The 23,828-nt window shown below is 41.2% G+C and overlaps 3 protein-coding genes across 6 annotated transcripts; 1 reads left to right on the top strand and 2 right to left on the bottom strand.

Annotated features, from left to right (window-relative positions):
• The first annotated feature begins 1,095 nt into the window (after positions 1-1,095).
• Positions 1,096-19,819, top strand: LOC309696462 (uncharacterized protein). 4 transcript variants are annotated; one of them, XR_014273501.1, is made up of 8 exons: positions 1,096-1,525; positions 4,975-5,238; positions 6,284-7,885; positions 8,028-8,136; positions 10,894-10,945; positions 11,161-11,542; positions 11,661-12,094; positions 19,752-19,819. XR_014273501.1 is itself a non-coding variant. In XM_082517707.1 (3 exons), exons 1-3 carry the CDS (start codon positions 1,318-1,320, stop codon positions 7,429-7,431), a joined length of 1,620 nt encoding a protein of 539 aa, XP_082373833.1. In that variant the 5' UTR covers positions 1,096-1,317; the 3' UTR covers positions 7,432-7,952. The 4 variants fall into 4 exon arrangements, 1 of the variants encoding a protein (XP_082373833.1); XR_014273502.1 differs by having other exon boundaries at positions 11,161-11,547; XR_014273503.1 differs by having other exon boundaries at positions 11,161-12,094.
• On the bottom strand, positions 2,774-3,927 carry LOC309697738 (uncharacterized protein). The gene is made up of 3 exons (XM_082519852.1): positions 3,607-3,927; positions 3,403-3,520; positions 2,774-3,271 (listed from the first exon to the last, which is right to left on the bottom strand). The coding sequence occupies exons 1-3, from the start codon at positions 3,712-3,714 to the stop codon at positions 3,111-3,113; spliced, it is 387 nt and encodes a 128-aa protein (XP_082375978.1). The 5' UTR covers positions 3,715-3,927; the 3' UTR covers positions 2,774-3,110.
• LOC309698026 (PAN2-PAN3 deadenylation complex catalytic subunit PAN2-like) lies at positions 16,245-22,723 on the bottom strand (the record flags this gene model as incomplete). The annotated part of the gene is made up of 22 exons (XM_082520299.1): positions 16,245-16,775; positions 17,107-17,200; positions 17,312-17,491; positions 17,590-17,733; positions 17,878-18,126; positions 18,216-18,275; positions 18,363-18,500; positions 18,757-18,885; positions 18,983-19,081; positions 19,178-19,284; positions 19,463-19,605; positions 19,731-19,930; positions 20,044-20,172; positions 20,266-20,385; positions 20,517-20,627; positions 20,754-20,850; positions 21,026-21,314; positions 21,456-21,711; positions 21,789-21,866; positions 21,988-22,105; positions 22,194-22,363; positions 22,457-22,723. The coding sequence occupies 22 exons, from the start codon at positions 22,721-22,723 to the stop codon at positions 16,591-16,593; spliced, it is 3,363 nt and encodes a 1,120-aa protein (XP_082376425.1). The 3' UTR covers positions 16,245-16,590.
• Between the last annotated feature and the right edge of the window lie 1,105 nt (positions 22,724-23,828).

The following is a 23,828-nucleotide window of genomic DNA, read 5'->3' as shown; positions in this document are numbered from 1 at the left end:
TTCCTGTCCCCGACAGAGATGTTGTCGCCCCAGCAGACCACACCGTAAAAGATGGCTGAGGCCACCACAGAGTCATAGAAGGTCTTCAGGAGTGGGCCCTTCACTCCAAAAGACCTGAGTCTCCACAGCGGGTACAGCCTGCTCTGCCCTTAATATATGCATAAACAGTAAAAATCCACATTTTGTGTCCCAAATCTTTCTAACATCCTCAGTTATTCTCGACATTGTTGCATATACAAAAATGGAGTGTACAAAACAAGCTAGCTACTTTACTGATGCAAAACAAATCCACAGCAACACTAACTACTTCCTCCAAAATCTTCGTAAATTTGATTAATCATCTCTCGAAATACATTTTGAACAAATAGTGAACATAATTTCATCAGTGAAGGTTTCATCAGCTGCACATCTCTTTCCCATTGACATTCCTAAACTCAGTGCAGCGAATGACCCAATTAAAGAAATTAAATGGTGAACAAAGTTTACAGAAACTACAGCTGATCCTAAATGCAACAGTCAGACTTCTTACTTCTCCGGTGGCGCCAGTGTCCGGCAGCCTCGCCTCTGTCGGTGCGCCCCAGGGGCAGCTGTGGCTACAGTGTAGCTTGCCATCACCAGTGTGTGTGTGTGTGTGTGTGTGGGTGAATGACTGAATGTAGTGTAAAGTGCAAAGGGGTCCATAGGGACTAAGTAAAGCGCTGTACAAATGCAGGCCATTTACCATTTACTTCTTACTTAAAACCAAAAATTGAGAACACATGAGCCCTGTTTTAGCTTCTTTTCACTGGTGACCTGTTAATTTGAGAATTGACTTGAAGATTTTTTTTGTGAATTTTCCAAGGCCCTATGTAGCCCCGTCATCAAAACGTATTTCTAATCTGCTGACGCTGTACTTGCTCAGCCATAACCTGAGGTCCTCATTACTTTTTTACTCAAACTGTTACCTAATTTAATACAGGCATACAACGTGTTATGGAAAACATTAAACCCAGAAATCTAGGCGTAAATGGAAAATTGTAGTATTGAATTATAAGACTGATGAAAGAATATAATTGTCTTCCCTGCTATTCTCCTGTTCACACTCCAGTCCAGAAGGTGGGATAAATGCATCTGTAAGCTGATATGTCAAACGCCATCAACCCCCAAAGAAGAAGGGAGGAGGACAGCACTACTGTGGTAGTGGAGCAGTGTGTTTGCAGACATAGCTGCTGCTGAAGAAGCGGACTGAACCTAGAGAAGAGACAGAAGCTAAAGTATTGATCCCGTCAAGTTAGTGTGGATCTGATACCAATATTAACATCTGTGTCACTTCTATTGATGCTTGTATTGATCCGCCCAGTCTCAGTTGAAGCAGCAATGAGTTCAGTACAGTATCTGAGAGAGTTCATCAAGGAGAGACTAACTGCTGTTTATGAAGAAATCTTCTCAGAGGTTCAAAAAACCATCATCCAGTATGAGGAGGAGATCAACCGTCTACGCAGACAGGATATCAACCGGAAACCTGACAGAAACTCACACATCATAGGTATGGACATGTTTTTAACAATGTGCTGTTGAAGCTGAGATTCTTCAGTATGATTAGCTTTACTAGAATATGTTAAACTGGGTATCCTTTGCTCATCCCAATCGGTCGCAGCAGATGGCCCGGCCCCTCCCTGAGCCTGGTTCTGCCGGCGGTTTCTTCCTGTTAAAAGGGAGTTTTTCCTTCCTACTGTCGCCAAAGTGCTCACTCAAAGGGGGTCATATGATTGTTGGGTTTTTCTCTGTATTTGTTATTGTAGAATCCACTGTACAATATAAAGTGCCTTGAGGCGACTGTTGTTGTGATTTGGCGCTATATAAATAAATAAATTGAATTTATCAGTGCTGTAGTTCAATGTTCAGTGATGGACTATGTTGAACTGGTGCAGGTCGATGGTCACTGATAGGTTAGGTTTTAATACATTTTAATTCATTTATTTATTTCAATTTTTTCTCTAACAGATTCCAATGTTGAGTACATCAGGCATTAGTGTTTTAGATCATCTGTAAACACTGAGATTGTGCAGTAAAATATAGTTAGATGTCAGCGGAATACACATTTAACAAGTTGTTAACAGCCTTCTCTGAAGTTGAAGTGAAGTTTCATTTAAAAAAGGATTTTACACACTGTAACAGGGCAGCCCTTAGCGGCTGGAAACACAGTGAGACAGACCAAGGCAAGCGTAGTGGAACAAAATATTTATTTGCTATATGGCTCTCCTTACAACAATTAACTTGTCGAGCTTCTGCACAGCACAAAAAAAAATCCACCCTCTAATGACAACTGGCAGCCTTAAATATGTTCAGCTGTCACAGACTTAACCATTATTCCACTCTCAGGTCAATTCTTAAATCCCAACCTTCCACCACAGTACACAATATATCAATAAGAATAAATAAATACATAAATACATTTTCACATTTACATATTAATAAATATTTCACACTTTAATGTTACCCCAAACCCAATATTATAAAAACCCAGAAACCCAAGCACAAAAAGATTCACCACACTCTCTTTACCAATGGTCTCTCCCGGAACCTTTAAATGGTGTCTGGACCCCCGGGGAAACATTTGCCCAAACACCTTGAAGAGGACACAGGCAAGAAAGGTGAGTAATCATTAACTTACAAACACTTATTTGCACCACTTTTATCCCTAGATTTCACTAGTGATGGGCAGATGAAGCCCCATGAAGCACTGAAGCTTTTCATCCAATTGGTTCACCCCAACGCGAAGCTTCATGAAGCTTCATTTGCTCTAGCAGGACACCTACTGGACGTAAAAATAATAGCTGGCATGAATTTGAAGAGTGTGGCATTTTGCACACAGCCTGTAAATGTCAACAACAAAAGGAGTGTGTAAAACATGTATATTGTAGTGATGGCAGTATACTGTGTATATTTATAGTGGCAGTATGGAAAATGATTATTTGGAAATGCTTGAAATGGAAATGATCATTTACTGTGAGGTGAGGTGTGGTTGGGGTGTGGACAGTAGTTGTGCTTTTGTAACGTTGAGGTATGGACAGCTACACACTGAGGCTTTGAGCCTCAGTCCTGCCTGTTCACATTTTATTCTGTAAAAACTAAATTTTCACTGCTTTTATGACCTTTTTAGTGGGGAGAACATAGCTAGGATTTAATGATTTAACAAATCTTTTGAATCCTTTGTCCTCCACAATGCTAAATGGCTGGGAGTCCTCAATCACCATGCTGACCAGGTCTTCATCTATTTGAGATTGTTCTCCTGAGGAAAGACAATAAAGATAAAGCACAAATATAAATATCACACACGTAACTTATAACAGTTGTATAATATTGTTATATCATTTAGTAACGTTACTGCATCCTATATTATCATTGCATTTGATGGCTCACCTGGTCTTGCTCCACGATCGGTGTCCCCCTTATTCTCATGCAAAGCTCTGTAGTGCCTAAGCATGGATGAGGTGTTGTTGTTATATCCCAGCTCCCTGGCACATAGCAAACACTTCACCTTGTACAAAAGTCAAGACAGCTCAACATAAATTGTATTGCACCATCAGTATCATGAAAATACATCTTCTGTAGAAATTTACATACCTTGTTGGGAGGAATAAGATCAAAATGTTCCCACACAGGGGAGGACATCCTCCTCTTCTTAGCTGGCTCCATTCTCTCCTGACTTTCCTCACTCTCATAAACCTCCATACGGTCTCCAAACTCTCACTAACCGCAACTCTCCATCAAACACCCACATTTTTGAATGAAGTCTGAGGGGTTTATATCGCTGTCATATCTCGCGGCAAAGTTCGAACCACTTCATGAACCAGTCACGTGGTACAGCCGGGCAGCGAGGCTTCGGACGTCATCATTTTCAGCTCCTCCCATAAATGAAGCAAGCCTCGATACGCGCTTCGCGGAAACGCCCCCTCCATTACTCGACACACGCTCCGAAGCCTCGATACAGAACGTCCCATCACTAGATTTCACACACACATTTGCCTTAGTTTTCCTTATTGGTAAACCTTAATCACAATCTCAATCACCATTCTTCTCTCCTGACAGACAACCACCACATTCCTTGACGAGGAACAGCTGTGCAGGATCTGAAACAAGGCCACCAACTGACCCTAAAATTCCCAATAAATAGTCAACAAATATTTAAACTTCTTGTGTGCAAATCCATGCTTAAAGTGCAATGCTCATAAATTGCTTGATAAGGTGCTTTTAATAAAGTGAAAGGTGTGCTCTAAAGTGCTATACAGACAATACAATATAAATAAATACAGTAAGGGAGTCCTCTTCCTTACACACACTGATGTTTTCATGGTGGTCACATTGCATTTTAGTTTGAACTTTGTGTCTTTGCTCACAGTGAGGATCCTTGCTGTGAGTGTGCACAACTATTTCCCTGAGCGTGCGTGTGCGTGGGGCTCGTAATGGGTCATATGATAGGCTGATCACCATTTCTTGGTTTTTGATTCATGCTTTTAAAAATATTAGTTTTTATATCACTGTTATGTTCCCCTGAGGGGTCTAGGTGGTGAGGGGGAAGTAACAAAAAGTGTCCGGGTGAGGAAAAAGAGTTAAGGAGGCAAACGGGTTAAATTAAACAGTTTTATTAAAGTAGCTCAACTAAAAGAGCCGCTATCACCATTTAAGAAAACAAACAAAACTCAGGCGTTGGTCAATAAAGTAAAACATAAGCCAAAAAGAAAGAGCAGCTCACTAGCTGCAAACACAGACACGCAGCTCACTAGCTGCAAACCACAATAACACAGCTCACTAGCGGCAAACACCACAAACTCTCAGCTCACTAGCTGTAACCACTCACATGGCACTCTGGCCCAGAGCTCACCTTCAGGAGGAGGCCCTGCTAGGGCCGTAACAATCACTAAATATAAAAAATATATAGTTTTTGTATCACACAATAGTGATTATTGTTCTTGTGTTTCTTTATTCCTCAAGACCTCCCAAAACAACATGACTGTAAGGAAGAGGAGGATCTGGATGAGCAGCAGGTCTGTAACCAGGAGAGGAACTCCAGTCTGGACCAAGAGGACCCAGAGACTCCGCAGATTAAAGAGGAAAAGGACAAACTTGGCAGCAGTCAGAAGGGAGAGCAGCTTGGGCTGAAGCAGGAGGCTGAAGGCATTATTGTCTGGACTGATAAAAAGCAGCTCAGACTGCTGGAGACCATCTGGAAACCTGTGATAAAGTTACACAGAATAGGTATGTAAAACTATGTTGATTTAATAAAAGTGAATATAACTCACAGACAGCTCAGTGGACCAGTGGTTAGCACTGTTGCCTCACAGCAACAAGGTCCTGAGTTTGACTCTACCAAGTAGCCAAGCCTTTCTGTGTGGAGTTTGCATGTTCTCCCCTTGTTCACTATCCAGAGACATACGAACAGCCGGGTTAGGTTAGTTGGTGATTTTAAATTGCTCATAGGTGTGAATATGAGTGTGAATAGTTGTCTGTGTTTCTGTGTTGACCCTCCGACAGACTGATAAACTGTCAGAGAATTGAAGGTCAAAAAGTAATAAGCAACATGAATGAATCTCTTCAGCCTGATTTTCTGTTCTTTATTTAAACACATTTCCACCATTAACCTGTGCAAAACGGTGAAAATTAGTACGTAAAAATTCACCAGAATGAAAGACGTGAAACATCTGGGTTTCAAATTTCCACTCACTGGTCAGACAAAATCTACACAGAGACACAAAGTCAACAACACAAGTTTCATTTTGTTCTGTTATCAGTTTAAGTTAAAGAATTATGTTTCCTCTGCAGCATGGAAATGGTAAATTTGAACAGTTTACAGGTCTGGGTAATATGAATAAATATTTCTATTCTGTTTTGGAAAATATGGAATTCAGAGTTTCTAAAGTTAAATTTGTTAGACAAGAAGAGTGTTTTCATGGCATTTCAAGCACAGCCAAAACGTTTACTACTGTGTAAGAGAGCTCTTCCCCAGCATGCCTTCTTGTAACTGCGGCCAATTCAGACATCCACATTCATTTAACAAAAAACAACATCTATTTATTTTATATATCAAAGACATAAGAAGCTGAACTTTGAAATTTGCTAATAAGAGTGTCAGAACTAAACATTTGCATCAGTGCCCAAATAATTTGTCACGTTTGTAGACTTTAATTTTAGTGGTATATGTGAGCAACAGGCTCACTATGTAGAGACCTGCTAATGGTTCAGACCAGTAAATATTTTCTCAAATGTTTGTTTTACTATCATCTTTTCCCCTTTGTGCATTCAGATGCCCTACAGCAGCATGCTTTTGAGGAAGAGGAGGTTCTTACAGACCAGCAGGTCTGTAACCAGGAGAGGAACTCCAGTCTGAACCAGGAGAAACCAGAGAATCCACAGATTAAAGAGGAAAAGGAGGAACTTGGCAGCAGTCAGAAGGGAGAGCAGCTTGGGCTGAAGCAGGAGGCTGATACCTTCATGGTGACACCCGCTTATGAGGAAAGTGCCTACAGTAAACCAGAACCAAACAGTGAGCAGCTCCTTTCTCACAGCTCTCCTGAAGCAGAGACCCGAGATAATGAAAAAAGTCAGCATGTGGTCTCAGGAACTACTAGAAATACAGAGCTGAATGAGAGACGTCACAGTCAAAGAGTAGACAACCTTCCTGTGTCATCGAGTAAAAGTAGAACGGACACAAAGAACAAGTCTGTACAATGTGAAGTGTGTGGAAAAACTTTACAGGATGAATACAATATGATTACACATCTAAGAGTTCACACAGGTGAAAAGCCGTATTCCTATAGCACCTGTGGGAAAAGATTTGCTGACTTATCAACATTCAAAAAACACAAGAGAATTCACAAAGGTGAGAAGCCGTATTCTTGTGGCACCTGTGGGAAAACATTTGCTACTTCATTAGAAGTCAAAAAACACACGAAAAGTCACACAGGTGAGAAGCCGTACCCTTGTAGTACCTGTGGGAAAAGATTTGCTACCTTATCAAAGGTCAAAACACACACGAGAATTCACACAGGTGAGAAGCCGTATTCCTGTAGCACCTGTGGGAAAAGATTTGCTGACTTATCAACATTGAAAAAACACAAGAGAATTCACACAGGTGAGAAACCGTATTCTTGTAGCACCTGTGGGAAAAGTTTTGCTGACTTATCAACATTCAAAACACACATGAGAATTCACACAGGTGAGAAGCCATATTCTTGTAGCACCTGTGAGAAAAGATTTGCTTCCTCATCAACATTCAAAAGACACATGAGAATTCACACAGGTGAGAAGCCATATTCTTGTAGCACCTGTGAGAAAAGATTTGCTTCCTCATCAACATTCAAAAGACACATGAGAATTCACACAGGTGAATTCTCCTATCTCCCCTTCTCTGAAGATAACCGTATTGTGAAGAAGCAGCATAGCTTGAACTAAGTTGTCACATGCAACGTGGGGTTTTTTCTTTCCTTTTTTTTTTTTTTTTTTTTTTCTTTCCTGCTTCCTCTCTCGGCCACATTGTTTATGCTGCGGTTGACAGGACAACCAACTGCTGGACATCCAGGAGGATGTTAAAATTCAACATATCTCTCCTGACAGCTTGTAACGTTGCAGAAAGGAGACTTTTGTGTTTTTTCAATGTGTTGGTGACTGCATAAAACACAAGTTAAGAGAATAAAAGGATATGGTTTAGCTAGCAATCATTTTTGCAAGCTATAATTTTATAGTTAGCTAATTTAGTTGGCTAATTTACCAGCCACATAAGCCCTGGGAGTTTTTGTGTTTCAATAACATTAAAATCAAATGAAGGTTCCTCCATTATTCAAATTCCTACTGATGCTAAATAAAGTTGACCCTGATGGATAAATTCCATGGCTGTTCCCTTTCATGAGTGAGTGATATTGGTTTTTGGTGTCTTCTCCCTGTCGTATGATGAGGGTAGAGCTGTACATTTTAGTTAGAACATGGGTGAAGTCCTTATTGTAACACCTCTGAGAACAGCTGCACATTGAAAGACCGTTTTTAACTCTCAGAGGTGCCTCAGTTGCTTTGACTGTGGGGACTGAAGGAGCATCTGGATCTGGAAACTTCAAACAACATCAAACAAACAACTTCAGACAGGACAACAAATCTTTCAGCCAGGTATTGCCCCTTGGTAGCATAAGAAAGAATGCAGCTTTAAGACACTTCTGTGTCAGCTTCACTATTAAAAACCTAAAACACATCCATCTTTAATACGATCTATTATTGTTACCGATATAACGTCTGAAGCAAGAGAATCACTTACATTTTAAATGAAGCAAATGTGAAAATCAACCATAAATTAAATTATATAATAAAACAGTATCTAAAAAGAGCTTCTTGCATTATTTTAATAGTCAAGATCAGCGCCTCTTAAAACTTAGAAAGAAAAATCTAAGACCAAACCACATCAACACAGACAAATTCAGCGTTTATTCTGATCTCAGTGCAGCTCCTACAAGCAAATATAACGTTTTCAATCCAGCTGCTGATTAAACTGAATAAAACTTGTCATAATAAAACTTTTTGCAAAGCACTTGACAGCAGTCAGACACTTTTCTTTTTCCCTGCCATGTTTTCTTTACAGCCCAGGTTTTACTGCTCAGGAAAAACAACTCTAAGGGGAAGCCTTTGTTACTCAGTGAGAAGTCAAGACTAGGGTTATTTTTTAAGCTCATTTAAAATACCTGCTGTACAGGCTATAAAAAAATGTACATTTATGATCACTATATCAACAAACATGCACAGAAATACACAATAAAAACATAACACTCAATAAAACAGCTGAAACAGCTAAAGCTGAAAGCCAGTCAGAGTAAACTGATTTCTAACAGAGTCTTAAAATGATCAGACACCTGTTATGTTAATCGGGGAGGTTATCCTAAAGATTAGTGGCAGCCACCAAAAAGACCAAAAAGGGTTAGGGTTAGGGGTTAGGGTTAGGATTTGAGAAAGGACTGGGGCCCCAGCAATGCTGGAGACCCACAAGTGCACGGTCCTTCGTGGAACGGGGGATGGTACCCCCACCAACATAATTGTTCAAAAAATTGCCCATCACGGGGGTTTAGTAGGCCATCAATCTTTTTGTTGAGCTCTTCTTCGCGACGTTTCGGCGTCTGTAACGCCTTCCTCAGGCTGGAGCTCAATGAATTTTAATCTTTAAGTGTCCCTCTCTGGGTTTTATCTCTCTGTTCTTAATAAAGTTTTTATCCCTTTTCTCTGTGTCCCGTGTGGTCTTTTATTCCCTTGCAGGCAGGCTTTTTAAGTGACATTTATTTATTTATTCATATCCTTTGTGGATTTTTAATTCTTTCTGGGTGCCAATGAATTTAGGGGGTTAAGTAGGGTTAGGGTTAGGCGAGAAGAGGGGAGTGGTTATGTTTAGGGCAAGACCCCTGGGCCAGGTTCCTCTCCCTTCTGCCTACCCACCAAAAATTAAGTTATGAAATTTAAATTGTACCCAATTGGGGTTTACTGTGTGGCCAACAGGCATCGTGGGGCCCCTTCGCTGAGGGGTACAGCCCCAAGCAGGAAGAACCGCCTCCTCACACACTGGCATCACGGATCCCTTCCAGAGACCAATTTCCAAGTCTAGGTCTCGCCAATAGGCATCACGGGTCCCCTTCCAGGACCAATTTCCAATCGTAGGTCTCACCAGTGTGTGCATTGGGGGACTCCCCAACCAAGAGACCGACCCCTGAGAGACCAGGGTCCGACTTCCGTTACGTGGTCTCACCTGGTGGCTAGGAAAAGAAGGTAAAGGGCACCGCCCATCCCACGAGGCACAGGCGAGTTAGGATTTGAGAAAGGACTGGGGCCCCAGCAATGCTGGAGACCCACAAGTGCACGGTCCTTCGTGGAACGGGGGATGGTACCCCCACCAACATAATTGTTCAAAAAATTGCCCATCACGGGGGTTTAGTAGGCCATCAATCTTTTTGTTGAGCTCTTCTTCGCGACGTTTCGGCGTCTGTAACGCCTTCCTCAGGCTGGAGCTCAATGAATTTTAATCTTTAAGTGTCCCTCTCTGGGTTTTATCTCTCTGTTCTTAATAAAGTTTTATCCCTTTTCTCTGTGTCCCGTGTGGTCTTTTATTCCCTTGCAGGCAGGCTTTTTAAGTGACATTTATTTATTTATTCATATCCTTTGTGGATTTTTAATTCTTTCTGGGTGCCAATGAATTTAGGGGGTTAAGTAGGGTTAGGGTTAGGCGAGAAGAGGGGAGTGGTTATGTTTAGGGCAAGACCCCTGGGCCAGGTTCCTCTCCCTTCTGCCTAGGGGTTAGGGGTTAGGGTTTGAGAAAGGACTGGGGCCCCAGCAATGCTGGAGACCCACAAGTGCACGGTCCTTCGTGGAACGGGGGATGGTACCCCCACCAACATAATTGTTCAAAAAATTGCCCATCACGGGGGTTTAGTAGGCCATCAATCTTTTTGTTGAGCTCTTCTTCGCGACGTTTCGGCGTCTGTAACGCCTTCCTCAGGCTGGAGCTCAATGAATTTTAATCTTTAAGTGTCCCTCTCTGGGTTTTATCTCTCTGTTCTTAATAAAGTTTTATCCCTTTTCTCTGTGTCCCGTGTGGTCTTTTATTCCCTTGCAGGCAGGCTTTTTAAGTGACATTTATTTATTTATTCATATCCTTTGTGGATTTTTAATTCTTTCTGGGTGCCAATGAATTTAGGGGGTTAAGTAGGGTTAGGGTTAGGCGAGAAGAGGGGAGTGGTTATGTTTAGGGCAAGACCCCTGGGCCAGGTTCCTCTCCCTTCTGCCTAGGGGTTAGGGGTTAGGGTTAGGGTAACCACCATGTTCACGAGATACTAGACATATTTCTTTGGCTGAATGTGATTGTGCTGCTGATTTTTGCTGGATGTTTCACAGATGTGCTGAGCAGGCTCACTTTGACTTAAGCTACCACTGTACTGATTCTTTGGTAAGTGTTGTGTTTCCAGGTGCTGAATTGTACTATATGCTGTTTAGCCAACAGAAAGCTGAATTTCATTTAAAATACACTTAATGACAAAAGATACTTGACTGTTGATTTGGTTTACCATTAATAATCCTGGAAGTTAGACGACCTCTGGAAGGTGGACTAGCTTTAGATGAAAACCATACTCAGGTCTCTCCACTTATGCTTATTTTTAACAGTGGACGTCTTTCAGGATCTTTCTCCACCAACCAACATGGAATCTACTGCCTTCATCAGATGCTGCTCTCCGCATAGTTTCATTTGCCTTTCATGATAAAAGTGACCACTCCATGAGAACCATGAAATACTCTTCAGCGTGTGACACAAATTTCCCTCTTGAATTCACAATGTGTAGTTTCATAAGCATTATATGTCTAAATGATGCAACACAGATACTCATTTTTTCTTGAGCCACAAGCATGTCTGCAAGAAAAATGTCATCTTACCTTTCTCTCGTTGAGCAGGCATTTCAACTCTACTAAGTTAGGAAAATAAGTGAAAAAGACCAAACAATTGATCCAGGGCAGGCAAAGGCTCTTCCATGCTCACGAACAAGAGAGTGTAAGGTGAAGATAAGGGTTATTTGAAATCAGCAAAGCTTCCAGAAGAGCTTGTGGAAGATAGACTGAGAGAGAAAGAAAGGAGAATAATTTCTGATCATTCTTTTTCATGTCCACAGGCCTCAACATCCAGGGAGAAACCCATGACAGCACGGAGGACTCATGCACGGCCCTGAAGCTTTACAGGAAGTTCCTGGAACTGTTTCAGGAAGGAGAGAATCATTACGGGATGAAGGTCTGACACAGTCTGACTTACACTTCAGCTGCCATCTTGTTTTTAAAAATGGCTGCCCTCCAGGAAAAGTAACATACCTGTATTTAGTCAAAGGAGCTTGCAAAGAAAAGCGTCTGGACTTCTTTAAGTTGCTTGAAGACGTTTCACCTCTCATCCGAGAAGCTTCTTCAGTTCTAAGGTCAAATGGTGGAGAGTCCCAGATATAAACCTAGTGGGACTAACCCCCCACAGAGGGACAAAAGGACCCCCTGATGATCCTCTAAATGCCTGAGCCAAGGTGTGAAACTGGGTGTGGGTCCCAATCAGCCAGAGTTTCGGGTGAGTTCATTGTGAAATCTGGCCCCACCTTATCATGCGAATTCCTGAGATCAGATGGCCCAGGATGTGAGTGGGTGTTGGATATTCACAGACGTGGACTACAGCTTTCTTGGCTGCTGCCTCAAAGCACATTGTGCGCTTTCTATCTTGCGTGCTGCACATTATCGTTTATTATTTAGTAAGTACTGATATCTACTGCTAGCTAGTTTATTGTGATGGTGCTTTTTTTTTTATTATGTTGCTCTTTGTTGTTTGCTTTCTCTTCTGTTTTTTTTCTCCATACAGGTGACCCAGGTGTTTTTTTTTTTGTTTGTTTGTTTTTTTTTTTCTTTCTTCCCCCCGTCTCTTCTCCCCTTTGGTTTTCTTTCTCTCCCTCTCTTTCTTTCATTCTTTCTCCCTGTCCTGTCCCCCAGTCATGTCTGTCCCTTTTGTAGCAACTGAAAATAAAATAAATTCATAATTATAATAAAGGTCAATCAAATGGACCAATATGGCAAGGCCATGATGATCCACTTGGTAAAATAAATCTGCTTGGCATCTTTCTTAAGGCCAATTAAGACAACAATTCTGATGGCTATAGATCCAAACGGGACAAAAAATAAATAAATAAATAAAAAAGGATGTGAGTGGGCGTTAACGCATCTGGGAAGGGATCTCAAAACTGGATTATAGATGGCAGAGAGTTGGTGTCGTAAACCCCCGCCTCTGTTCAAAGATGGTCGCTCACAGTGGACATAGATGGCTTCTTTCACTCCTCTTTCAAACCATCTGTCCTCTCTGTCCAAACTGTGAACATTGGCATCCTCGAAAGAGTGTCCTTTATCCTTAAGATGCAGATGGACTGCTGAGTCTTGTCCTGTGGAGGTGGCTCTTCTATGTTGTGCCATGCGCTTGTGAAGTGGCTGTTTGGTCTCTCCAATGAAGAGGTCTCGGCATTCCTCGTTGCACTGTACAGCATACACCACATTGTACACTCATATGTTTTGGCGTTTTGTCTTTCGGGTGAACCAGTTTTTGTCTGAGCGTGTTGCTGGGTCTGAAATGCACCAGGATGTCATGCTTGGAGAAAACTCTCCTGAGTTTTTCTGATACACCGGCTACAACGTCTTTGTGATGGCCCGAGCAGTGAAGGAAACTTAGGCACAGGTTAAAGTCCAAAAAAAGATTTTTTATTTAACCCAAAAAACATAATTGGTTAACTCATGCAAAAAGAATCAAAATCTTGGGCCCATAAAAGAGGTCAAACTAACAAAACTCTACTCAAAGTTAACAACACAACTGATAACTCAAACAAACTGACCTAACTTAATGAGACAAAGGGGAAACTTAAATAGTGGCTGATCAGCCCACAAAAACAGGAAAAGGGGTAAAACACACAAAACCTAACTAAACCAAACATAATGAACTCCAATTCCCCCCCATGGTCCTGAGTTATGGCGTGAACCAATTTGTAGCCTTCCTTTAAAGCTCGCTCCGCCCCTTTTCCACCTCTTGGCTCCTTAATCAAGGGACTGGAACAGCTGCAACTAAGGTAACTCAGAAAACAAAAGATTAATCATACATAACAGTGTAAACTAAAATGTGTGCACTTATTTTAGAATGCAGCGTTATGTGGATATATTAATTAACTAAACCAAAACCAGTTATTTATTGTCCTGTAAATAAATTCCTATATTTAAAGAAAGAAATGTGAATGCAATGTTACTTATAAGCCTCTACACTAACATGGTGGGTATTACCACTGTGTGGCTGTAAGTGCAGCCATCACAGTCTTCAAGTAACTTAAAGAAGTCCAGACGCTTTTCTTTGCAAGCTCCTTTGACTACGATGACCTGGATGACTGAGAACCTTCACAGACATACCTGTATTTAGTTTGTTTGCACAACCAAAAAGCAAAAACTCAGAAGACCTTTAAGACCTTTAAATAATGCATATTTAGGACCTCTGAAATTCAACATCCTCTAGTGTCTCAAAAAATGTTTTCCTTGCTGCTTTAACACAGCCTCACCTGTGATCTGATAAATGTTAAGATTCAGTTCAACCTTTGTCCCATTTATCCACATTATATTTCATAGATATGCACAATAAAACAAATTGTTTTTATTAAACAGACAAATTTTATACATAGTACATATAATTTGCAAATTGACAGAAATCCATGAGAATTAATTGTCAAAGTTGCCATTAAAGTCAAGCATCAATCTTTGCTCATATTTTTGTTATTGTATTTTATGTTTAGCTGTGACTAACTGAACACATTTGTGTCCTGCTTTGAATGAAAGGGTCCATTTCTCATTTTAATCATCTTTTCAGTCAGGTCCCAATTAGGCATTCTTTAATTGTTAATAGGTAAATATGAGGGTTGGGATCAAAATGTTGTGCTCCCTCTCTGTCTCTCCGTTTCTGCTCTTCAGAAATAATACTGATCTTTTATGGAACAGCAAAACTGAGATGAACTTTTCTTTTTTAATATCCTCACACAGATCGACCCATAATTGAAATTGGAGCGATTTTCGTCTACTTCGTTTTTTTTTCTTCTCTCAGTCAAAACATAACCACGATATTCAAATATCAAAATGCAGCTGTTAGTGTGACCTTGTCGGTGTCAGACTCCAGTAAGACACAGCCTCACACAGCCTGCAGAAAATAACGAGCAATTCGCGCAGTTACTTTGCTACACTGCTCTCGTGCTCTGGGGGGCTTGTAGATGTCTGGGGCCTTGATCTCCTCCATTCCTGCTTCATGTCCTGGGGGGCAGGGCTCCCCACACCTACTATTAGACAGTTACACGGAGAACCCTTGTGAATATATGGATCTACACGCACACAGGTGTGTGTTGTCGGACTTGTGTGCTGCTCAGTAACATTCAATATTTATTATTTACTGTTACTTGTGGTTATGTTGGTTGTTGCTGTGGATGCGGATGTGCTCATGTGTAAGCCGCTGCTTTGCGCTGCGTTTGGCTGGGAATTGTTGAAATTAAATATTTACATCTTCGTATATGAATCACATGAATTAGCGCACTGTGCATCACCCCCAAGGAAATTTCTACTTACTAAATCTGGACCTGGATATCAGCTTCACACCAGCCATTCGTAGTGTTATAAGTCTACTTCACGATCTTCTGAAGAGTCCTGAGTGTTTGGTGACTTCTGACTGACTTTTAAGTTTAAACAATACTCTGGCACGGAAAAGGTTACAACTTTCTTTGGACTTTTATACCCCTGAAAAAATGCTTCCTCTCTCTCACAGAATCTGTTGATTTCGGAGCCTTGAACTGGTTCAAAGGCCTTGACTGTCTTACTCGCCACATATTGACAACAATATTCGTACTGATTTATTTTAGTATTATTGTCGATATTACAATATTTCTGAGACTGTAATAGCTCGTTTTTAAGCCTCCCAGTTATCAGTATTGTGATCACACTATTGCTTTAATATTATTGAGACTACACAACACATTCATCCCTGACCTCTACATATCCAGCTGAACAGGATTACTATACTCTGTGTAGATTTACACATTCTTTCGTGGAACATTGAAATAACTGTGTTGTGTAGTTTTTTAACATATCTCCTGGATCATTACTAACTGTATGTTTAGTTTTACTTGTAGAGTTGTTGGTAAGACCAGACAAGGAGTTCAAACAATTTCATTTTATGGTTCCCAAAACAAAACAAGCCGAAAAACAATGAAAATAATGACATAAACCTTTAAAAACAACTGTAAGAGTGAACGGTAAGAGTGTGCATATTATCCAGCAGAGGGCACCATTATATCAAAAAATCGTTCAAATGTGACTTAAAGCTTTATTAAATGAAGCACGTCTATTAAAGTATAGTTACTACTTTTGGTGGTGGCTGTAAATGCTGCACTTGAAGCACAGTCCTTACCAGTTAGAGCATTTTAAAGATGTCGAGGTGAAATATTGAGGACAATTTTTTCAAACTTGCTAAATGTGTCATTTATAGAAGAGAAATAACAGCTTTTGAAAAATTGAACGTTGATCTGAATTCTGAGAAAGCTGCAAAAAGTTAGCTGGAAAATGAACAGTGCAACAGATTTCACAGAATCTGGTGAAAAAAAACAAACTAAATTCATTGTGGTTGGAATCTGTTTTAATCAAGATTTTCATGGATTCGTGCACATTCTCCACTTCCTGGTATCAAACAACAAACATTTTACAGTGCTCAGGATGACTTCATTTACATGCAACAAGTTTGACTTTTTCCTTTAAAACAAAAACAAAATGCTTCAAATTCATATTTTGAATGATCACTTTCCCCCCTGTAAACCTCTCTGAAATAAAAAGCTTATATTTAGATATGATAAAAACAACTGAGTCACTGACTCAAAGCAAATAACTATAAAATATGATACAAAATAAGCAGCCCGAGCATCTTCAGGTCATGGTGTTGCTCACAGTCCCATCACAGAGGGAAGCACAGCAGCACCCGTGGATGGAAGGAGAGTGCATTCAGTCCACTCAGACGGACTATCTCATGTCCGAATCCGGGACTTTCCAGTTCAGCTGGAAGCCTTTGTCGTAGACTTCGTAGAGCACCTTCATCACGTAATGATTCCCTCCTTCCTGATACAGCTCCAGGTACTTCCTGTAAAGCTTCAGGGCTGTGCATGAGTCCTCCGTGCTGTCGTGGGTTTCTCCCTGGATGTTGAGGCCTGTGGACATGAAAAAAAGGTCAGGAATGATTAAAATGAAAGTGTTCAGCTTCAGATTACAGTGTGGATATGAGGAATTGACACGTACGCTTTAGTGCATGAACTCAAAAAAGCCTCTAAATACTTTGTTGTTCAGATTTAATTCCAAGATGAGTTTGATGACAACTAAAACATCATGAACTATACTGACTTCGGTAATATGAGCGGATTATCCAGTTTACATATTTGGATCCTAATCCCTCTCACTGTAATAATGTGATTTAATTCGATTAAAGACTCATATTTGGATTATTTGGATTTGATTTTGTTTTTTTTGTTTCTACTAACTTACCAAGAAAATACCAAGCAAGGAATTTCAGAGAAATCATCCTCTTGTAGGGCAATCGGAAGAGGTGCACGGTGTCGATAACTTGATCTTTGGGAACCTTAAGAAACAGAAAATAAAAAACATTAAAATCAAAGCACATCTATAAAAAAAATCACATCTTTAAACTATATGAACTAATTTGAAATTTAAAACTGATGAAATAACGTACCACTAAATTAATGACACGAAAGTCATTCTGCAGGCCGTGGCCGACGAAGCGAACTCCTGCATCGATGAGGAAGCGTAGCTTCAGGTAGGTCGACTTCAGCGTGGTCACGTGCTTAGAGGATACTGTGGCATCCAGGTCTCCAGGTTCGATTCCAGAGTATTTTGTCAAATAGTCGACCACCTGGAAGAACAAATTGACAAGTTAGCGGGTGGATCCTTGAAACATTATATATTCATTCTTTTAGGTCATCGTGGTCTTTTCTCTCTGCAGCTTCTCACCTGCTCCTGAGTGGAGATGTAGTCATCGATGAAGGGGACCCCCTCGTTGGGCCCCTGACCCCTCACACAGGTGATCCTGGCCACAGACATCTGACTGGGCGTGATGGTCGATTTGGTGCCGTCACTATGCAGCACTGCTTCCTCCTGCAAACGCACACATTCAGGGGTCAAATTTGTTTTAAATACTTGAGTCAGATTAGCTGAACTACTGAAAATATGTATTAGGAATATTTAAAATTGTTTTCGATCCTATATTATAATAAATGATGGTATCATAGCCAGACTTACCTCACTGAGCTTTACAAACTCAGCGTCCAGCCCCACCAGGTCACCAGCCTGCGGCATCTCACTGACTGTGAGTGGGATGAAAGTGGCGTCTGTCTTGCTCTGCTTCTGAGTCCGATATAAGTCGGATTTGACTTCAGACTGATTGTGCTGAAACTCACTGCGGAGGTCGTATTTGGTGTGGTAGTTTCTCTTGGCGTAACACAGGATGGCTGGCACTTTCCAGCTCACATCAAACTGTGCAGCCTCAGTCTGAAAACAAAAGGAGAACATTTTTAAATGACTGCACACATTAAAGTTAGCATGAATAAACAAGCAGGAATCTTATCTAGGATCCTTACCTGCTCAATCGGCTCAATGAGGAAGTCATTGAAGAGGTACCACTGCTGGCGAGAGACTCCCTGAAATAATAAAATCATTTTGAATGTTAAAAATGAAACTTTTTGTAGTCAGCAGATGTCAAATTTTCTTATCTAAGCGTCGCTCACCTCTTTTCTTTGATGGTAGGTCTCACCCACTTTGATGTGTGCGACCAGATTACCACCCGCGCCAGCGTCCAGGATGTGCGGCACCGTGACCACCAAGTCATACAGAGAAGCTCCCTCCGCCTGTTCAGCAGCACTTAACTAGTAACAGAAAGTGCAAATAATTGTAAGATAAACTTTTTTATTTCACAACAGTTGAGAAATTCATGTGTTACAGAAACAAAAACACTAAAACCAACCTATAGTTCAATATCTACAGATTAGTGTAATAATGTTTTAAAAATATTGCTCCTGGAAATATGGTTTTAATCTTGAAGTGAAATTTTAACTTGGTGATGAAAAGTTACTCAATTATTTCTTCAAGTGCAAAGATCAGCTGAAAATCTAAAGTCCTCACCTCCTCGCCCTCAGGCCAGCTGCTGATCTCCAGTCTCTGACTTTTGCTGAGGGACATCTTGAGAGTGGCGGGGATCCACACGTGACGCTGATCCTGATCTGTCTTCTGCATGGATTTGTTGAAGGCGTACTATAAAAACAGAAACATGGGCAATCATGTAAATAATGAACAGATAAATCATTACTTTCTTTTAACTGTATTTAAACACAGTGAATCAGTGGCTTACCTCGGCCTGAACCTTCCAGAATTCAGCCTCTTTGCTGCTGTTCACCTCACAGTTTATCACCAAAACATCTGGGAGACATCGAATGTTGCGTGTCTGCACCTACAGTGTAACACAAAGAAATGATTACCCTGCACAACAGGTAACAACCAACCATAAATGAATTGTCATTATGAGTGAATGAAAGCTGTAACTCACTGTGGGCTGATACTTGTCACAGTTTCCACACCATGTGTGAGATCTCTGCTGCAGGCAGATGCTTTTCTTCAGGATCTCAGCAAAGTCGTGCTCCTTTATTCTTTCTCCTGAAGTGTCAAAGTACAATGAATATCAGTGTATACATCAAATCAAGCAGATATTTCCCTCTGCTCATTCAAAAACTAAATTAATTCAAACCATTATGTAATCATTAATAGTTCAAGTTTCAAAGACAGAGTAATTCACAGTCACAGATATCCATGCTCTCAGTGCTCTCAGACTCACCTTGAGAGTTGGGGTAATGCATGTTGAACAGCAACATGAGGGAGGAGTAGACTGTTTCTATGCCACAGAGACACAGGCTGCGGTTCTCAACTTCAGAACAAAACAGCTCTCTAATGACAGAGTCGCCAGAGGAGCCCAGAGAACTGCAACACAAACACAAATCACAGTTTCAGAAACCAGAAGGAAAACTCTGCATTTATAAACAAACATAATGATAAGACTGGGACAGTGTCCAGTAAGAATGCAGGTCAACAACGATGTGTTTTACCTGCTCCTGGTCGTCCTGTAGGCCCGTGGATCCTCCTGCTCCTGTGTCTCCTGGAAGAGCTGGTAGAGGATGAAGTGATTCCATCTCTGGATTAAGCGACCTAGCTCGACTGTTCCTGTCGTCTCCTCACAGTTTGAGAGGATCAGGCCCATCTCTTTGGCTTCAGGGATGTTTCGAAGTGCTCTGAGGAAGTTGCTGGCCTTAAGGAAGAAGACATTAGAGGTTACTTTGGGCAGTCACAACAAAATGAGATTTCAAAGTAAGAGCCTTGCAATCCCCAACAGATTGAAAACAAAGAAAGAAAGAAACTTACCTGACATGGATCTCCTTGTGACAAATCCAACATGTGGAAGAGGAAGCCGAGTTCACAAGCCAAACAAAACTCCTTGTGGCACAAATGATTCTGAACAAGGCAGCGAACTGGCTCCAGGAAGTATAACACCTAAGATGCAAACATAAAAGACCCATGGAACATTTGACAAATTGTCTCATATTAAAAATTAAATGTACACATTGTGAACCTTCAGCTTCTTACCTGGATCATGCAGTTACAGTAGGCGTTGGGAATCTGTGGCTCCAGGCCAGCAAACAACGTCCTGTTGTAATGTTTGAAGTCAAAATCTTCCCGTCCACGTTTAGAGTATTTAATTGTCACCTGAAGCACAACAAACACATCTTCGTCACATGTTTGGGAAATCAAAGCTTGTAGCAACACTCTAGAAATTGTTACATCTTAAAATTAACTGTATCTCTATGAAAACCAGGGTGAAACGTAGCAAGTCCAACCTTTCTGTACTTTTCGGGAACAGTGTGAAGGAGCGGCTCTTCATCACTCTCTGTTGGAGATTCAGGGATGTGGTTGTAATAACCAGGTGACCCTTCTTTATTTGCAGGGACCTGCAAACAACAAACAGGAAAAAAAACTTAAAATACACCACGTGGAGATGGGTTTAACTTTTTTTGTAAATTTATTACAATATTGTAAAAATTACAGTTTAAAACAGCAATAAGTTTTTTACATACCTGGTTACAGAGGCAGGCGGAAGGATTTTCCACATAACTGTTGAAGCCAACAGTTTCAATAGTTTGTGGGATTTCTGGGTCCATCCCAGGAGCCCACCTGTTGAAAAGAAACATGTTTTAGATGGAAACCTTTAATGGGAACTACGTGAGACTAACCATTTATATCAACTGGGGAAGACTCGACATTATCTTACAAACTTTTATTGAATCTGAAAACAATATTTATGAACGCTCTAATGCAAACTCTTCAGTCTCGTTAGTGATTGTGTTACCTTGAGCTGGGTGTAGCCTGGGCAGTGGGGATGGGAGAGCAGGGCTGCAGGTTATGATTCCAGGCCAGCTGAGGCTGTGCATCCACAACGCAGGGCTCTCTGGAGTAGACGTTAAACATAACGTCCCGAGTATCGGACCAGAGACGCACACATCCCCCCGAATCTCCAAAGGCTAAGGCTTGTTTGCTGGATGAGACCTCAAAACTTGTGAGAAAGTGGCCGTTTGTGTTGACGTGGAAAATATCCGCCATGTTGGCGAGGCCAGTGGGCTCACATAACTGACACTCACCTGGAAAAAGACACAGAATGCAGGCAGTTATAGCAAAGCCACAAATCACACAAAGAAATTGTGTGTCACATTTATTGGCCAAACATAGTAAGACTATGCTACAGAAAACTGGACTAAAGAATCCTGAAGCCAGCTTCATACCTGTCTGTGAGATGATTGCGAGCCGTGACGTGTAGGTAGGAAGGAAGCGCACGAAGAAAGGATCCACATGCACCCAAAGGGGGGTTGCAGCTCGCATCATGCGGAGGTCATACACCATCAGGAAACGTTCATTCAGCCCTCGGCTGGAGAACCCACTCACAGCCAAAAGGTTTCCGTGAACATCAAAGTCTGACAGGCCGCCAGGAAATGCGTCAAACTTTTGTGTCCTAAATGTGCGTAAGTCTCGAAGGGTCACCTGTTATCAGCAGAGGGTCAGTGTTAGAGAGATATAAACCAAACCTCATCAAACTGATCCAATCAGGTGATACTTACTTTGCCAGAAGGGTGCCCAAAGACGAAGAAACGATTGGTCTGACGCATTATTGTCACTCCAGGTGCCTCCACTCTGAACTGAAAGGACAATCAAGACAGCAGACAGTCAGACACTCGCTGTGAAGTCAGTTGTATGATGTGCCAGTGGTGTAAGCATAGATAGTTGTGGATTTTGATAAACATAAGCCTGGTGTCTTACTTTTTGAGTTTCTTGAAGTGTGTTCATGTCAATTTCAACCACATAGTTTTGTAATCCCCCCATGAGCAGCATGTTATCAGTCATGAGGAGACTGTGCATATCAGCTCCTTCTTCCATCCTGCAAAGCACCAAAAATGGCCATTAATTCAATAACATAAGGAATAATTTCACAGCTTCAGATCATCAACAGTCAATGTAACACTTACCGATAATCAAACATGACGAGGCCTCCACGAGTGTAACATCTGAGGTTGCACTCAGAAAGGAACAGCACGCCTGTGTCCAAACTCTGTATGTGTCTGATGGCATCAGTTGCGTGCACTTGGAAAGAAGAGTAGTGTGCCATCGTAGGTCCAAGGAAGGATTTTACATGACCCTAAGAGAAGGGCACAAATATTATTACAGAGTGCAACGTTTAAGGTGAATGTAGAAGAAACAAACTCTGCTGAAGCATCATTTTGGCTCTTACCGTGTAGTTTCCCATCCAGAGCATTTCCCGCTGCAGGTCAAAATGTGTTGCAGTGACGGGGATGCCAGCTTCTGAAACTTTACTGTGCAGCTCAGAAAAAATCCCCTTCCTTACGTGCACAGGCTCAGGAACGGTCACAGCCAGCTCCTGTGTGTACACTCCCACGTCTTGGTGGAGGTTTGGATTCAGATATGAGTTCATGGAGGGCTCCAGTCCCCCAGGAGTCCACTGAGGAGACCAGTGAGGAGTCCAGTGAAGAGAGTTCATAGTCCTATGATGGTTGGCCCAGTATTCACCTAATCTTGTGCTGAGAGCTTCAAAAATCTTCTTCAGCTAAATCAGCCTGCAGAGGAACTGGAACTTCTGTAAATAGTAGTACTTGCAGGTTTAATCCCAATCTCTTGAAATGCAGAAAACTGGAGTCCAGATCTAAAGTCTGATGGATAGAGCCACGTATTTAACCTCCACTGGGATTCAAGGCGGTCCTAAGAGTCGTTGACTGTTCCTGCATTAAACGTTAGGCTCACAGGTTTCAGGGTCTGAATCAAGGTGGGTGCGGCTGAGTTTACATGAATACAGGTGTGAATTCTTTGGGAGACGTGGGCATCGTGTCATCATTAAGCCCACATTAAGGTGTCAGAGGGGGGTCGACCCAGTTTTTGCCTGAGCGTATTGTTTCTGAATTGCACCAAGATAATGAGTTTGATCAGACTGGGAGGACCTCGTTTAGCACGCTTAATCCACACCTTGATTAACAGCCGTCGTCAACAGCTCGTCAAAAGCACCAAATTCCTTGATGTCCGAGATGCACCAGATGTTGAGTTTGATTCTTCTGAGCTTCTCCAACAAATTTGCTGCATGTTGGACAACAGTTATGTTACACATATTGTAACAAACTAACAATGATTTAATCAATTAAATGGTCCTTTAGCGTGACTGTTGTTAAAATTCACTGGATTAATGTCAGAGTTCAGTCTTGATCCTGTGTATCCAGGTAGTTGTTGTTCTGAAGTGGTGATCAAAAAGTTGTGGAAATGGATCCATATAGATGAAAAACATTATCATCAGTGGTGAATTCAACATTTCAGTAACAATTAAAATAAAAATTGACTGGATTAATCTCAGAGTTCAACATTGATTAAATGAAATTAAAGTTTTAAACTTTACAGGCTTTATTTTCTCATCCACTTAATGAAAAATACAACTTTTGGTTTAGTCCTAGCTGAAACCATATAATCCAAATTTGATGCTCTCATTGGTTGAGTCAGTTTAATTGAAGCTAATAGTTGACTGTTGATTAAAGATAGTTTCAGCTATTGTCTGTTATCTGTTTCAGTGGTATTGATTAACCTTGGAATGGTGATTGTTTGGT

Source organism: Aulonocara stuartgranti (assembly GCF_965226115.1).
Source record: "Aulonocara stuartgranti genome assembly, chromosome: 20".
Lineage (NCBI taxonomy): Eukaryota > Metazoa > Chordata > Actinopteri > Cichliformes > Cichlidae > Aulonocara > Aulonocara stuartgranti.
The sequence above is the reverse complement of the archived record's forward strand: the minus strand, read 5'-3'. Positions and strand labels throughout refer to the sequence as shown.